At 54.9% G+C, this 15,828-nt stretch overlaps 1 protein-coding gene across 1 annotated transcript; it reads left to right on the plus strand.

Moving 5' to 3' along the window:
• Positions 1-3,345: 3,345 nt before the first annotated feature.
• On the plus strand, positions 3,346-15,804 carry TNFRSF1A (TNF receptor superfamily member 1A). The gene is made up of 10 exons (XM_046666175.1): positions 3,346-3,695; positions 10,710-10,863; positions 11,114-11,242; positions 11,450-11,608; positions 11,842-11,920; positions 13,481-13,554; positions 13,674-13,787; positions 14,076-14,104; positions 14,297-14,573; positions 14,708-15,804. The coding sequence occupies exons 1-10, from the start codon at positions 3,657-3,659 to the stop codon at positions 15,013-15,015; spliced, it is 1,362 nt and encodes a 453-aa protein (XP_046522131.1). The 5' UTR covers positions 3,346-3,656; the 3' UTR covers positions 15,016-15,804.
• The last annotated feature ends 24 nt before the right edge of the window (positions 15,805-15,828 follow it).

Below are 15,828 nucleotides of genomic sequence, written 5' to 3' on the forward strand. Positions count from 1 at the left end.
GCCCACCTCCCCATCAATTGCCCAGTAGTGGGGGAGGAGGATGAGACTCAGGCCAGTCAGTCCGAGGTTCTCCTGGAACCTCAAAGCCTTGTATATTCTCATTCTTGCTTCATCACAGAGAGAGCAGCAACGAGACTCCTCCCAGCTTTCAGTAAAGGAGAAATTGAGGGATGTCTGAGTGGAACCCTGGTCTTTGGACCCCTGGTTCCTTCCCCGACTCCAGCATCAGACCTGGAACCCAGAAGTCACCCTTTCTCATCATCTTTGGGGACATGTCCCCTGCTGCCTTGGTCTTACTCTTCTCAATTATAATCTCCCTGTCCTGAGGAGCCAAGTGAATCTTGGGGAAAGAGGAGGAGATAGTGAAGGGAGTGGTGAGGTAGAAAAGGTTGTGACCAGGAACTGACGTGATGACATCTGACTTCCCTTTCCTGGACTCCAGCTGATGAGGGGAAAACAGTGGTGTCACAACAGGCTCCTCTGTCAGAGCCCTCAGGTCCAGCCCGGTCTCGTGTGCTTTCTGCCACAGCCTGGACGCAGCCTTGGCCACCTCATCCCCAGCTCCCTCTTCTCCAGTGGGGTGGGCAGGACCTGCTGGGCAAAGCTGGATCGATCATGGATGACAGCAATCAGCTACACTACCCTTCCACCCGCCTCCGCCTGCCCCAACCTGGGCTGGAGTTTCTCCTGGCCTGCTGCATTCCCACCTTCTCTCCATCCCTTGTCTGTGCGTTAACTCCTGGATCAGAGGGTTTTTTTTCAAGCTTTAAAAATAGTTTATTTCCTCCTTACAGACACATGAACCTTCTGACCATTATGCAAGGCATCACAAATTAAATAAAAACTTGTATTAGAATATATTTGTCTTACGTGATTCAAAATAAAGAGTTTTAGAAGCAAATGGGTTCCAATTATGGGGGTCGGCAGGGGATTAGGGCAGGTCCCAGGAATAGGGGGCATGCATTTTTCTACAGTGTTTATTGAAGTAGGCAGTAATCAGCACATATGCATCATATGAGCAGTTATGCAAAATAAGCACATCCAGGAGAGGTACTGTGTCTCACAGTTTCTATGGGGTTATCAGAGTTAGATATTATTCTCATTAGATAAGAAAGCGTTTAAGTTGCCTCCTTTTCCTTATGAGTGGTTAGCAGGAGAACTCAAGTGTCCCTACAGGACCCACCTTGTCTCCCTGTGACACACAGAGATGGAACGGCAGGGCTGGGGCTAGAGCCCACGTCACCCTGGCTTGGACTCCAGTGCCCTTTGGATCGCTCTGTGCTGCTGTGGGGTGTGGTGACACGTGATGGGGAGAGGGATGTCTCTGCTGTCTGAAGCTCTCTTCGTCCTTTTCTCCACAGCCCTAACAGCCAATTCCGTCTTCCCCTAACTCGCCCCGCTCCTGGTTCTCCATCTCTCCATTCTCTCCCTCACCATATCGCTTCTTCCCCTGGAGGGATTCTGGTCTTGTTCTTATCTTCTCCAAGAGACTAGTTAGCTTTTCATTTTCCTAGATCTACCCACCTCTTACCATCTTTTCTCTTTTTAAACAGAATTTTATTGAACACTTTAATACCACCTTTCTCAAAACTTCAAACTTATTGAGCAAATAGGCATTTATGCTAAACAATGAAAGAAATTCTCCTTTTGTGCCAGGCTGTGTGTAATGGCTTTAACAGTTGGCAGAGACTATTAAAAATCTCTTATAACATTAAAAACAGGACATTGAAATTGTTATTAATTATTAAGTCAAACTATTAATATTGACCACTTATTGAATGCTTAATATGTGGCAAATACTTGCTAAACACTTTACAGGCATTTAATCTTGAATGCACACGATGCGTGGGGTGTGTTGCCCATTTTTCAGTTGAGGAGCCTGTGGCTCTCCTTGCTTCTTCACATTGGAAACTGGGCAATCTGACTCTTGCGCTTGATTCTAAGGATACTGCTTCTTCAAGAGCTCTGCTTTGGGTGCACTCATACTGTACTTGGCGTGTGTTGCAACTCCTTCCTCTGTGAGTCCAGCTTCTTCAGAAGCTGGAAGGTGGCGTGAAGTGAAGTCAACCAGAGGTGGGGGCAGCCAAGCTCCATTCTCGTCTCCAGATGCTCTACCCATGGGATCAGAGAGGAGAGGCCAGGAAGAGTCAGGGAGGGTGGACTCTGGGGTGGGGGTCAGCTGGTGGATCAAGGGGAGAAGGGGCCAAGAACTCTGATTCCAAGTCACAAAGCGCTAGGACCTCTCTCCTCTCTGGTCTCCCTGCATTTCTAGCAACCTCAGCAGCTGAAGGACATTGGCCTGGGTTGGGTATAGGGAAAGTCATTGTGCCCAGAGGATGTTCTGGTGAATGCTGTATTCTTGTTGTGAGATTGGGAGATGTCCTACACAAATGCGGGTGACATAAAATACTCAAGGGGACAGATAGAAAAGTGGCAATATGTCTGTCATAGCAAAATGGGCCCTAGGACTGAAGTCGGGAGTCCAGGTCTCAGCTGGCTCAGCAGGGAACATGCCCAGGGTGTCCTCCGGCCTCAGTTTCTCATCTGCAAAGCAAGGGGGCTGACTAGTTTGTCTCTAAGCTCAATTCGATTGATGTGTCTGAGTATTTGGGAAAAGGGCGCTGGGGATGACTAGTAATACCTGATGGAGGTGTCTGTCATTTCCAAAGCGTTTTCACAGACAGGATCTCATTGATCCTCATGACATCCCTTTCCCCATGTCGGTGGGCTAGGCATTGTTACTCTCATTTAATAAAGAGGAATCAAGGCTCAGCGGAGGTCACGCCTGAAGTCCCACGATTGTCTGGTGGTGGAGCCAGGATCAGCAGCTGAGCCCCTGCGGGAGGCTGGCAGAGGACCAGACCCGGGGCTGGCCTCAGGGCCCCCATCAGGGCAGAAAACCAGGGCTAGGATTTCCTCTGAGGGTTGGGTTGGAGGGGTAAATTCCCAAGAAAGTGAGAGATTAGAGTGTCAGTGGCGAGCTCTGGGGACCCGGCAGAGTCACTGAGGCATTCTGAGGACTCGTCACGCCTCAGCACCCATCGTCCTGTCTCAGTAAGTCCTCGCGGCAACCAGGGACACAGGGTCTCCCCATTTTGAAAACTGGAAACCGGGCTCAGAGTTTCGCTTGTCTGTCCAAGACGACTTGGCTAAACAGGGGAGGGCTCGGAACGGGAGCCCAGGGAATCTGAGCCCACAGCGCGGCTCTCCTGGGCCGTGTGGTCCGGGGTGGGGGTGGGGGGGCGGGGGGGCCGCGGAGGCGCTCGGCGCGGTCAGGTGGCGGCCGGCACGCGGCGGCCCGGCGCCTCTGAGCGAGTGACAAAGGGTTAAGAACCTTCGCCCCCTCCTGCCGCCTCCTCCTGCCTCCTCCCACAGCTCTTCCTGTCCCGCTGTCGCAACACCCCTTCTGCACTCTCCCCTCCCCTCCCACCGCCTCTTTGCTTTACTGTTCTCGGAGTTCTCCGGACTCAGGCTCCGCTTCTGGCCTTCGGGGTTTGCGCTCCCAGGGACCAGGCCGTGATCTCCGCCCCCGTCACCACCTTCGAGGTCCCTACCCAAGGCCAGGGCTCCGCTGGCGACCTCCCGACCCCGCGCAACCTGGGACTCAGTCGCCGCCGGGTCCTGATGGGGGAGTGAGAGGCCACAGCTGGCCGGACATGGGCCTCCCCGCCGTGCCTGGCCTGCTGCCGCCGCTGGTGAGACCAGGGACGAGGGCGGAGGGCCTGGAGGGTGAAGGGCGCCGCGGGCAGGAGGGGGCCCTCTCCGGAGAGGGCCGAGGCCTCCGCCTGGCCCCGGCCCGGCCTCGGGCCTGCACGGCCTAACCTCAGACTCTGCCAGAAGTTCAGACTGGCCCATCCACCTGCCTGCCCTGAGTCAGGGGCACCGAGAAGTTTGAAAGGCAGGGAGGAGAAGGGAGCCGCGCCCTGACAGCCGAGGAAGTGGGCTAGGGCTGGGGCGTCTGGGAGTGTAGGGGCAGGTGAGCGGCCCAGGGTGGGGCAGTTTGTAGGAAAAGGAAAGGAGGGGAACAAGGAAGGTTAGTCCTCCAGAAGATTCCCAATTCTGTCTGTCTGGTCAGCCGGCCGGGTTGGGGGGGGGGGGGGGGGGGGCAGCGTGTTGAGCTGTGGAGACGTGAGGCTGCCAGTGGGCCCTGGCTGAGCAAACCCTGTTAGAGGGAAGGAGTTGGATGCTAGTAAAGTGGGGAAACTGAGTCTGGGAGAGGCGATGGCTTGGTGGGCTAGGTTTGAGGTGCCATATGACAGGAGTATTGGGGAGTGGCTGGAAAGTGGATGGGGGCAGGGCAACTCAGTGGAGAGCGTCCCCAGTGCCCTCCCCAGGCCCAGGCCTCCCACCTGGGGCATTCTTCACCCTCTGCCTCTGGTTCAGCTTCTAGGTAGGTGGCTTTTGTTGGCCTAACTGTCTCTGGGTAGCTAGCACCACCTCCACCTTGTCAGTGTCCCTGTGCCTGCCCTCCAGCCCCCTCCCCACAGACCTAAACAACAATCCCTTGGTTTCTTCTTCCATAGCTCAGTTTGGGGAAGTTGGTAGAAAGTTGTTTTCGTCACTGGAAAATGTCCCTGTCTCTTGCCACAACCTTGTTTCAATGTATCCTTGATCTCCCCAGTGTCCCGGAGTCATCCCGTGCAGATATCCGGAGTCCCCTCTCCCCCACCTAGTTAGGCAGACTTCCCTGGCCTGTGTTGACCAGTTTCTTCTGGGTCCCTGCCCTTCCCTGGCCCCCCTGCCACTCCCCCACCTCTCCTCTCCTTGCAGTCTTACACTTTCTCTCCTAATCATTCCTTCCTTTTCTGTCAGTCTCTCTGATAGTCTTCTCAGACTTTTTAGTCTCCTTTTGAAGCTATTTCTCTCTAGTTCCCTCCCTCCACCTCTCTTCTCTGCTCCAGTCCACGTTTCTAGACCTGAATTCCCCATGCAGCACCTTTCTCTCTGGGTCTTGCTGTTCTTCTCCCTCCCCCACTGCCTGCCTCCGCAGTCCCGTCTTCTCCTCCCTCCTCTCAAGGCTGACTGTCTCCCAGCCTCCTTCACCCCAATCCAGCTGCCCTGTCATCTTACTTTTGTTCTCTCTTTGGGGGTAGATCACCTGGATTCAGATCCTGGCTCCTTCACATACTAGCTGCCTGAATTTGAGCAGGTTATGGAGACTCTCCAGGCCTTAGTTTCTTTATCTCTAAAGTGGACATAATAGTCATTTCCTCATAATGTTGTTTTAAAGATTAGATAGCCTGATATATATTAAGTGTTCAATTTATTAATTGTCTGCCCTGTGCTAGGATTACAGCAGTGAACAACATCTCTGCCTTCATGGAGTTTCCATTCTACTAGAGGAACAGGGTATAGCTAATAGAAAGCATGCGACAAATGTGGGCTTTTATATTATTAGTTTTAGCAGTGTTAGTAGTAATTACTCGGTGGCTATTGTGTTTGGAAAACACAGGGTGCAGGTAGCCTGAACAGATAAAGGAAAGAGCCTGGGAGCTGGGGCTCATCGGCCCAGGTGGGGTTATGGCTGCTAAGCGCCAGAAGCTCAGCCTGCAGCTGGAGGGGAAACAGGAGGTAGGCAGCGTCTGGATAAGGCTGTACATGACCTTTCAATTTCTCACCATCCAACGGGCAATACAGAGCACGCAGTGTTTGTGTGTTGGGGGAGGGAGGTAGGAAGGAACACAGCAGAGAGTGTGACAAAGCACCTAGGATTGTGCTGCTCTCAAAGAGCTTACAGTCTAGGGTCCAAGACACCTTACAGCAAAACATGATTTCAGAACAACCCGGAGGAAAACATCCACATAAGCATTGTGATGTGGGGCCCTGGAACACCGATGGGAGGGAGAACTGGGGAGGGAGATAAGCACAGGCCGGCTGCCTTGTCTTGCTTAGCAGATACCAGCTGTGGTGCTCAGCTCCAGGAGATCCATGTGCTTGCCCAGGCCGATGTCCTTCACCAGGGGAGGAGTCCCTGCAGGGATCGGAGAGCCTCTATTGACTGTCTCTGACCCTACTGGGTCTTGAGAGCACGAGCAGTGCGTTCATCTCTGCATATGGGACCTGGCGCAGAGACTGTGCTCCTTAACTATTGGTTGAATAAATTAAGGAAGAAGGAATTTGGTCAGATGGGATGAGGGAGGAAGAGCCTCATAGAAAAGTGGATTTGGAGCTGAGATTTGAAGTTACTGATTAGCAGGTGGTTAGAAAGGTGGGGGATTGGTTTGAGGGAGAGTAGAGTATGGAAAGATGAGATTTTGTGTTGGGGGTGGTGGTGGGGGCAGGAAGCTGAAGGCCTTGGCTGGAGTGGAAGGACCATGTTGAGGAACAAGAAGAAATGAGAAGGAGGAAATTGGAGGGAGTCAGGGGGTGGGGGGATGAAGACAGACTCTTGAAGGTGGTCCCAGGTGGAGGAAGTCATTCATTCACTCAGAAGTGATTCTCTGAGGACCCGCTGCGCCAGGAATGTGTTCAGAATAGCAGTGAGGTTGCCCTGCAAGTTAGGGAGGAGTGACCCTTGGAGACAGTGTTTGAAGTCAGGCCCCGGAGAGGAAGATTCCCACATAAGTGGGTGCAAGTTGAAGCCTGAACGCAGATAAGAAAGAGCGTAGGATGGATTGGAGCAGGAAGGAGGCAGGGCAATGGGCTGGAAGACAGCTGCAATAATCCAGGTGTGAGGCAACCCATGGACATGGAGAGGCCTGAGGGATCACACAGGAAGGACTGGCAGATGAGCTGACAGACAGATGGCAGCAGGGGTAGGGATGGGGCCCCTGAGGTGAGAAGGGTGGCAAAGTTCTTTGCATTGGTGCTGAGAAGTTGGTGGTGTGAGATTTGCCTAGGGCAGGAGATTGATAAGTTTAGTTTGGGGCACGTTAAGGGTCCAGGGCATAGCTAAGTGGAGTGTGTATCTATCAGGCTAGAGTAGAGGTTCTCAAATTCCTCTCTGCCTCTGTATCATTCGTACGTAGTGCATTCACTCATCAGTTCTTCTCAAAAGGAGAGGAGCACTTGTCAGAATCTCCAGTGAGGTGTGTGATGTGTGTAGGAGGGGGCAGGGTTTGAGAACTCTCCCCTGGACATAAATGTCTTCCTACAGGGGGGCACTGACCCCTGCCTCCCTCTTTGAGACTCACTGGCTTCAGTGGGAGTGGAAGACAGGTCAGTCATTAGATTAACCCATCAACCCAGGTTTGTTTCGCTTCTCCAGTTCTGGGTGCTGAGAAGATACCCAGAAGGATAAGACACTATCTCTGACCAACACGCTCTTTCTGACCTCTCATCTCAGAGTTTATGGTCTCTTTGGGGAGATAGTATCTCCTTACCCAAGATAATTATATTACGATAAGAGCCCAAAGTGGATATAGTTAAGTTATGTTATTAAAGCTTCCAGGGGCTCATTAGACCATGAGCTTGTTTAGGGGAAGTGTCATTAATGGGGGGCTTCAGGGAAGGCAGCTGCGATCTCACTGGGCCCTTGGAGGAGAAGCTGTCAGGAGCTCCTCAAAGACTATGACATTAAGTGAACAAACACATTTTAATTTAGTGAACAAATTAATGCGGCGGAAGGGAACAACTAAGTGGTCCCGGGAGGTGGCTGGGTCGGAGTCAGACCACAGGGTCCTCTCAGCTTCCCCGCCCCACTCTGCAGCCCCAGCACAGGAAGTCACACTTTAAAGCGTCCCCAGGCGGAAGTTGTGGAGGAGTTGGAGGGGTGCTGGGCCACCCCCTCAACTGTCTTTCCACAGGCACCCCCCAGCTTCCTGCCCTTGCCCTGCTCCAGGAGACAGGCACCTGGGCTGGGGGCTGGGTGGTCAGAGCTCACCTGTTTTTGCTGCAAGATGTGATTGCTAAGGAACGTGCTCAGTGGAGGAGCCAGCCAGCCGGGGCCAAGAAATGGTGCCTACCGGAGGGAGCCTGAGGGTCCTGGCTTCTAGGGGTCAGAGTGGGCTGGCTGGGGGCCAGGAGAGACCTGGGAAGTAGTGCTGGTGGTCTTAGATCCCTTCTTGCTCGCTCCCTCATTCCTGGAAGAGGGTGTTCAGGGCTCTGGAGTTTTTCCTGTGCTGCCAGTGGGCTTGGGGGAGGGGCTGTGGAGGCTCAGAACGGGCCTTATTTCCTCAGGATTGTCTGGGGACCCCAGGGAGGTCCCCAAACCCAACCCAACTGGCCAGAACGAACCAGGCTGTGGGAATGCAGTGAACCTCGGGTGGGAGGGCAGCCTTGCTTTGCTTCCTTCTGGAACTGGAGAGTGTCAGGGGGCTCCTGCCAGAACCCAGGGACTGGGTTCATCAGTAGGGGACTGGTTGAACTGGAAGGAGGAGCCAGGGCAAGGCTTAGTCTAAAGGAAGGATGCTGAGGAGTGGGAAGGAACTGAGTGGCCCTCAGGGAGGGGTGGGTAGTGACATGATGGGAGGAAGCCAAGGGTCGGCAGAGACTTCCCTTTGGGATAGAATGGGAGAGGGAGCCATTTCCCGAAATCTGCGGGCCAAGTGGGATAGGGGTCCATTGCCCAGCTCTTAGGAGAAGGAGGGGGGGAAGGGAACTCTGAGTAGGGATTGGAGGGAGACGGCCCGCAGGAGGAAGGGATCAGATGGAGGCCACTTGCTGGCTGGTCCCTCCAGTCTTTCTGCTGACTCATGACCCTTGAGGAGCTGGGGAAGCTGCCGGTCCCCTCTCCCCTACCCTGGATTCCCTCCCTCCCTCTGGCCTGAGTCACTGGGCGGAGCTGCTGGGAAAAGATTTCCCTTTCCCGGATCCGACTTAACCCCCAAAGTGCTGGAGAGGGAGGGGGACACGTGGCCCAAGAAAGCCTCTCTCCTCCCTCCTGGGAAGCTTTTTCCTCCCCGGCCAGCAGTCCCTGCAAAACTCCCCCAAAGGCTGTCCCAGGACTGGAGCCCCCCAGCTCTTCTTCCTGACTCTGTCTCTGCCGCTTGGCTTTGCTCCAAGCCCCCTGGACAGATTCCGAGTGCCAGTGACCTTAGGTGCTGTGAGTTCTTCTTCGGGGAAAGGAACCACACTTTCAGGATTGGGAAGTTCTGCCCATAACCACCCTACACTCTTCCTGTTGCCCTGGAAGGCACAGTGCTGGAGCTGGAGCGGGCCAGGGAAGCCTGCTGCCCTGCGAGCTGGGGATGAGGCCCTCGGGTTGCTGCTGTGCTTCTGTGTGCGCCCTCCCCTATTTGTGGCTGGGGCTTCCGGGCTGCTGCAGCGTCTCCCAGTGGGGGGCTCGGGGTGCGACCTGCCTGTGGCGGCTGCAGTTGCAGGGGGGCTGTGGGCTCCAGGGCCCTCCTGCCCCGGGCTGGGGATTCTGTGATCTCAGTAGTCTGTTGCTCCCTGTGTTTAACATACTTTGAGGACGTCCTCTTATCTTTACATAAAGTGGCTTTTATAGCAGAGAAAAAACAAAAAATCAAGGCCCAAGGAAAGCCAGAAAGAGGGTGGTAGGAGGTCAAAGAGCAAAGTCTGGGTTGGAGCTCAGCACGACTCCTGGCTCTGCAGTCCTTGCCTCTGAGGCCAGGACTGGGCAAGTGAGTCAGCTGCTGTGGGCTCGGCTGGAGGCTGTAAAACACGCCTTCCAGAATGCCTGACGTGCAAAGGGCTTCTGGACTCCCTGGCACGCCCTCAGCTCCTGACTTGATGGTCATTTGAGCCAGATCATCAGCCTCTGCCCAACTCTAGGTGTGTGTACCATACTTGCCTTTGCCCACCCCTGCCTCCACCTAAACTTTGTCACCCACCCAGCCCGTCCTTGACCCTGCACTTTCCCTTTTACTCCCCTCCCCATCTGCCCTGGCCAACTTGGGTATTGGTGCAGATTTAGCGGTGGAAGGGGACGCAGCATGGAGTGCAAGGGTTCTGATACAAACGTATAAAGAAACTGCCTTCACTTCTGCCCGCTCCCCAGGAACGGTGCCCACAGGGACAACCCCCCCCCCCCACCCCCCGCTCCAATCTGGTTTTCTAGAAAGCCTTTTTACTGGTATAACACAGTACAGGAAAGGGCACAGATCCTAATCGTTCACCTCCATGAATGTTCACACAGTGAATGCACGGTGAACGCAGCCCCCAGTGGAGAACTCCCCCCTGTCTTTAGGGCTGCTTCTTGGAAGGAAGGGCTGTAATTGAGGTAACCTGCCATTTCTTTTTTTTTTTAAAAGATTTTATTTTTTTCCTTTTCCTCCCCAAAGCCCCCCAGTACATAGTTGTATATTCTTAGTTGTAGGTCCTTCTAGTTGTGGCATGTGGGACGCTGCCTCAGCATGGCTTGATGAGCCGTGCCACGTCCACGCCCAGGATTTGAACCAGCGAAACCCTGGGCCACTGCAGCGGAGCGCACGAACTTAACCACTCAGCCACAGCGCCGGCCCCTAACCTGCCATTTCCCAACCAAAAACACACTCCTGGAACATCTGCCCTGTGCTCAGCACTATTAGCTGCTATGGAGAAATAGGATAAAATACAGCCCAGGCCTGGGGTCCACTAGCCTTGAGTTGGAGGGACAAAAGTTAGCACACAGGACAGTTAGAGAACAACTAAGCACCAGCTCACACAGTGTCAAGCGCCTGAGCCTAGAGGAGGATGAGTGTGAGTGGGAGTGGCCCCGGAGAATGTCCCACAAGTGGACTCCAGCTGGGAAGGTTTTAGATATGCTCCCTTGGAGGGAGACTCCCACCCCCTCTCCTGATAGGGTCTGTGATCTGATTCGTCCCCAGGCGCTCCTGGCTCTGTTGGTGGAAATATACCCCTCAGGGGTTACTGGCCTGGTCCCTCCCCTCAGGGACCGGGAGAAAAGAGACAGTCTGTGTCCCCAAGGAAAATACAGCCACCCTCAAAATAATTCCATTTGCTGTACCAAGTGCCACAAAGGTAGGAGAAAGTGGTAACGGTGAGTCTGCTCAGTTATGGGGCCCTGCATCTTCCTTTGCTTTTTCCAGACCTCCTAGAACCTGGGGTCCCCGGCCCCAAGTCTCCTGACCTTGTTGCCTCTCTTGGGCTGGGGTTTTCTCCCTCCTTTCCTCTCCTGGAGACTGGAGGGAGGTGGTCATGGCTGTTCTCCCAGCACGGGGCTCCTTCCTGGAGCTCTCGGCTGCACCTAACCCTGACACCCCCATCACAGGGACCTACCTGCACAATGACTGTCTCGGCCCAGGGCTGGACACAGACTGCAGGGAGTGCGAAAATGGTACCTTCACTGCTTCAGAGAACCACCTCAGACAGTGCCTCAGCTGCTCCAAATGCCGGAAGGGTGAGTCTCGGGAGAGGGCGCTCAAGGGACCGTGTGTCAGGCAGGTGCGATGAGAGGTGCGCGCCTGTCTGCACAGGAGGGTGTGCAGATCTGTGCTGGTGGGGTTGGAGGAACGCATGTGCATATGTGAGCGAGCGCATGTTACAGAGAGCGGGACACACACTGTGGTGATGGCGGGGCTTGTACCCCATCTCCTCTCTCCACCAGAAATGAACCAGGTGGAGATCTCCTCTTGCACAGTGGACCGGGACACTGTATGTGGCTGCAGGAAGAACCAGTATCGGAAATACTGGAGTGAGACGAGTGAGACTCGTTTCCAGTGCTTGGACTGCAGCCTCTGCATCAACGGCACAGTGCATCTCCCCTGTGAGCACGGCTCTCCCCACCCCAGCCCTGCCCAGCCCAGGGACAGGCCCTGGCCCGGGAGGAAGCTCACTACCTTTCTGCACCCCTGCCCCATGAGGCTGCTCCTCCTTTCCTTCCCTCCACGCAGTCTGTGGACCGCCTCCACTCTGGCCCCCCCGCCCCTCCTCGCTCTCCCTCTGGTCCTCAGGGGGCAGGGTGGTCCTCCTTTAGCTTTGCTGCACCTCTCCCCACAGGCCAGGAGAGACAGAACACCGTGTGTACCTGCCACACGGGCTTCTTTCTGAAAGAGAACGAGTGCATGTCTTGTGTGAAGTGAGTACCTCTGCCAGCTGCTGGTCACCGGATTGGGGACGTGGGGTGGGATGCAGTGGCTGTGGATGAGAGCCACTAGCAGGGCAAGGCGGACACCCCAGGGTGCTCTGGCTCCTACTGGCCCAGACAGTCCTTCTCCCTCCCCCGACCTTGTTTGACAAATCTTAAGAAGTCTTTGAGGACAGAAGCTCAGTCCCCAAGGATGTGCAGTTCTAACTTAGACATTCAGCTTCTTGGGGACAGGGTCTGCTGTTGATTCTAGGACACACACTTTCACATCTCTGCAATCAGACTGCATCTTACAATAACCGGTGATGTCTTGTGGTTTAAACAGCAGCCTTGTGTGTATAGCATGTATAATGGTGCCTCTTATTGTTGATGGCATCTTAGGGTTGATGCACTGTGGTTTTCCCTCCTGAGTCCCTTTGACCAGGCCTCGTCACTCCTTCTCACCCCACAGAGGGTATACTTGCACACTCACTTGCAAAGAAGCAGCTCTGAGGGATCTAAAGTCGAACTGACCTGGGTTTAAATCTCAGCCTAGCCACGTACTGGCTTTGTGACCTTGGGCAAGTTACTTAACATCTCTGAACCTTAGTTTTCTTACCTTAAAGTACGGATAATGACATCCACTTGGTGAAGCTGTAAGAACCACAAAATAGTGATGAAGTGGTTGATAGGAAACTATTTTATTTTTTCCACTCAGTTTCTCCTCTTCTCCTTGAAAGAGCTTTTACCCCCATTCCCTGTGTTTGTCACCATGAGCTGGTGAGGTGGGCAAAAGAGCTTCCTGCTGCTTTCAGCTTCCTGCTGAGAACGCACCTTCTCAAGCTCCTTCTAGGCCCCGATATCGATGTCGTTCTCTTCACTCCGGGCTGCCCATCGATGGCTCCCAGCAGAGGCGGGCAGGCTTGGTTGAGAGTGCGCTCCGGCTGCCCCCAGCATATGTATTCTCAAATTTTCACACACGTGTGATCCCTCTCTCAAAGTCAGGGATTGTCACTAGCAGTGTCATGTCAAGAAGGAGCTCCCTAACTAACCTCTCTTTGCCACAGGATTCTCTTCAGTAAAACAACGATAAAATGCCAATTCAACGACAGCGACCGTTCCCGAGCTCTTACTGTAGGCCAGGGCGACTATCTCACTTACTCCTCCATCCTGACAGCTGGGGGGGGGGGGGGGGGCGGGAATCCCTGCTTTCCTGATGGGGAAACTGAGGTGTACAGGTCAAATGACCTGTGTGAGCCACACTGTGCCTGGCGAGTGGGCTGGAATTTATACGCTGACTGCCGGGACTCCTTTTCTATACAGTTCTAAAATTAAATCAGATCACTTCTAAAAGTGATCTGATTCCAGTTCTAAAATTAAATGATTCTGTGATTAACATGTTTCATTCCTCTGCATTAATTCCCAAGATTGGTGTAATTTCCATTATATCAAGAGATAGCGAAAATAGCAGTAAAGCAAAGAATTTCCAACAATATGTTTTTTTTTTCTTTCTTTCTCTGCTGTTCTTCCCAAGGTAGGGCCCCTACTCACCTGTGCTCTCTCTTCTCTTAGGTGTAAGAAAGACGCAGAGTGCACGAAGTTGTGCCCATCCCCAACCCAAAGCGTGACGGGCCGACAGGACCCAGGTGAGAAGAAATAACCGGTGCCTGCTCACCTGCCCTCTCCAGGCCGGGCCCCTCCCCCCGGCCATCGGCTTCCACCTCCCGATGCCCCCTCCTCTCACCGCCGTCTGCTTTGCCGACAGGGGCCACAGTGCTGCTGCCCCTGGTGATCTTCCTCGGTCTTTGCCTTTTATCCCTCCTATCCATCGGTTTCCTGTGCCGCTACCGACGGTGGAAGCCCAAGCTCCGCTCCATTGGTGAGTCGAAAGGGTGCTGGTGGGGATGTGGGAGGAGGTTGGGCAGGAAAGATGGACAAGCAAGGAGGGAAATGAGGAGCGTCCCCTTCGTTCACTGCCCGGGACTCCGTTGGCAGGCGGTGGCCCTAATGGCTTCTGAGAGGTCATACTGCATCAGTAGTTCTCTCGTCCCTGGGGCCATTTAGGCCCTGAAGCATGTCACCACAAGTCCCCATGGCCAGCCCCACTAAGGGCACCAGGGCTGAGAGAGGAAGTGAAATTTGTGACGCTTTGTTCCTTTTTTCTCAGTTTGTGGGAAATCGACACCTGTAAAAGAGGTAAGATGAAACCAGGGACCTACCCCGATCTTCCCTGACTGTCCATTATAATCTTGTAATACCCAAGTCATCTGGAATCCCCCTTCTCCCTCGGGCTCCCCTCACTCCCTCCAGCCCCAAGCCCCATCCAGAATACAGAGGCCCAGGCTGTTTTTCCTCTCCCATACTAATGCTGTGCCTTCTCTCTTTCAGGGGGAGCCTGAGCCCCTGGCCCCAACCCCAAGCTTCAGTCCCACCGCGGCCTTAAGTGTCATCCCGGGCTACAGTCCCGTCTCCAGCTCCACCTTCACCCCCATTCCCAATTTCACGCCTAGTGACTGGCGCAATTTCAGTGCTGCATCGCCCCCCAGAGAGATGGCTCCACCCTACCAAGAGGCGGGCCCCATCCTCACCGCAGTTCCACCCTCCAGCCCCCTCTCCACCCCTGTTCAGAAGTGGGAGGACAGCGCCCACACGCAGCGCCCAGATAGTGAGTTCCTCGCCGCCGGGAATCCGGGCTGGGGCACAGGGGGCCGGGCGGGCCGCAGGGAGAGGGTGGCCGGGGCGGGAATCCGGGCGCGGCGGGAGCGCTCGCTCGAGGCTCAGTGGCCCGCTTGCCCGCAGCCGACCCGGCCACGCTGTACGCCGTGGTGGACGGCGTGCCCCCGTCGCGCTGGAAGGAGTTCGTGCGGCGGCTGGGGCTGAGCGAGCACGAGATCGAGCGGCTGGAGCTGCAGAACGGGCGCTGCCTGCGCGAGGCGCACTACAGTATGCTGGCGGCCTGGCGACGGCGCACGCCGCGGCGCGAAGCCACGCTGGAGCTGCTGGGCAGCGTGCTCCGCGACATGGACCTGCTCGGTTGCCTGGAGGACATCCAGGAGAAGCTGTGTGCCCCCGCCTCCCACTCGCCCGCGCCCCGCCTTCCCCGATGAGGCCCCGCCCCCGCCCCCTGAGAGGGGGCTGCCTTGAGGACAGCTGCTTTCTGCCCCCTGGACAGTCCGGAGGGACGGTGCAGGATGCCCCATGGACCTCCTTGTTTCTGGAGAAGAAGGGTCTTGGAGGGGCAGGCATGATCTAGCAGCCACCTCCTTGGTGCTACTCCCTCGGTGTACATAGCTTTTTCTCAGCCGCCTGAGGGTCAGCCGTGTGTGTGTGTGTGTGTGTGTGTGTGTGTGTGTGTGTGGGTGGTGGTGAGAAAGGCTTGGGGTGTGTGTTCTTGTGAGAGAGGCAGGCATGATCTAGCAGCCACCTCCTTGGTGCTACTCCCTCGGTGTACATAGCTTTTTCTCAGCCGCCTGAGGGTCAGCCGTGTGTGTGTGTGTGTGTGTGTGTGTGTGTGTGTGTGTGTGTGTGGTGGTGAGAAAGGCTTGGGGTGTGTGTTCTTGTGAGAGAGGCTGAGTGTGCCAGGAGCCCAAGCCGGTGACTGTGGGGATAAAAGGTGCCATCCGTCGCTGCCTGTTTTGGGTTTGGAAAACCTAGCAAGGATGCTTAGGGGCCTGTGGTTGGTCCCTGAGCATTTTTCACAGTAGATAAGCAATCTTTGTACCAATTATGTTACACTATAGAAACTTGGCACGCCTTTGCCCCCTGCCTGGACAAGCACAGAGTAAGAGAACTGTCACAAGGCGGGGGCAAGCACAGAACAATGGGGCCTCAGGCTGGAGCTGTGGACTTTTGTAAATACACTAAAACTCTGGAATTAAAGCTGTGCTGCCGAGGGAGTGGCCTTCCTGAGTGGTGGGAGT

The sequence above is a fragment of the Equus quagga genome, chromosome 1 (genome assembly GCF_021613505.1).
Source record: "Equus quagga isolate Etosha38 chromosome 1, UCLA_HA_Equagga_1.0, whole genome shotgun sequence".
NCBI lineage: Eukaryota > Metazoa > Chordata > Mammalia > Perissodactyla > Equidae > Equus > Equus quagga.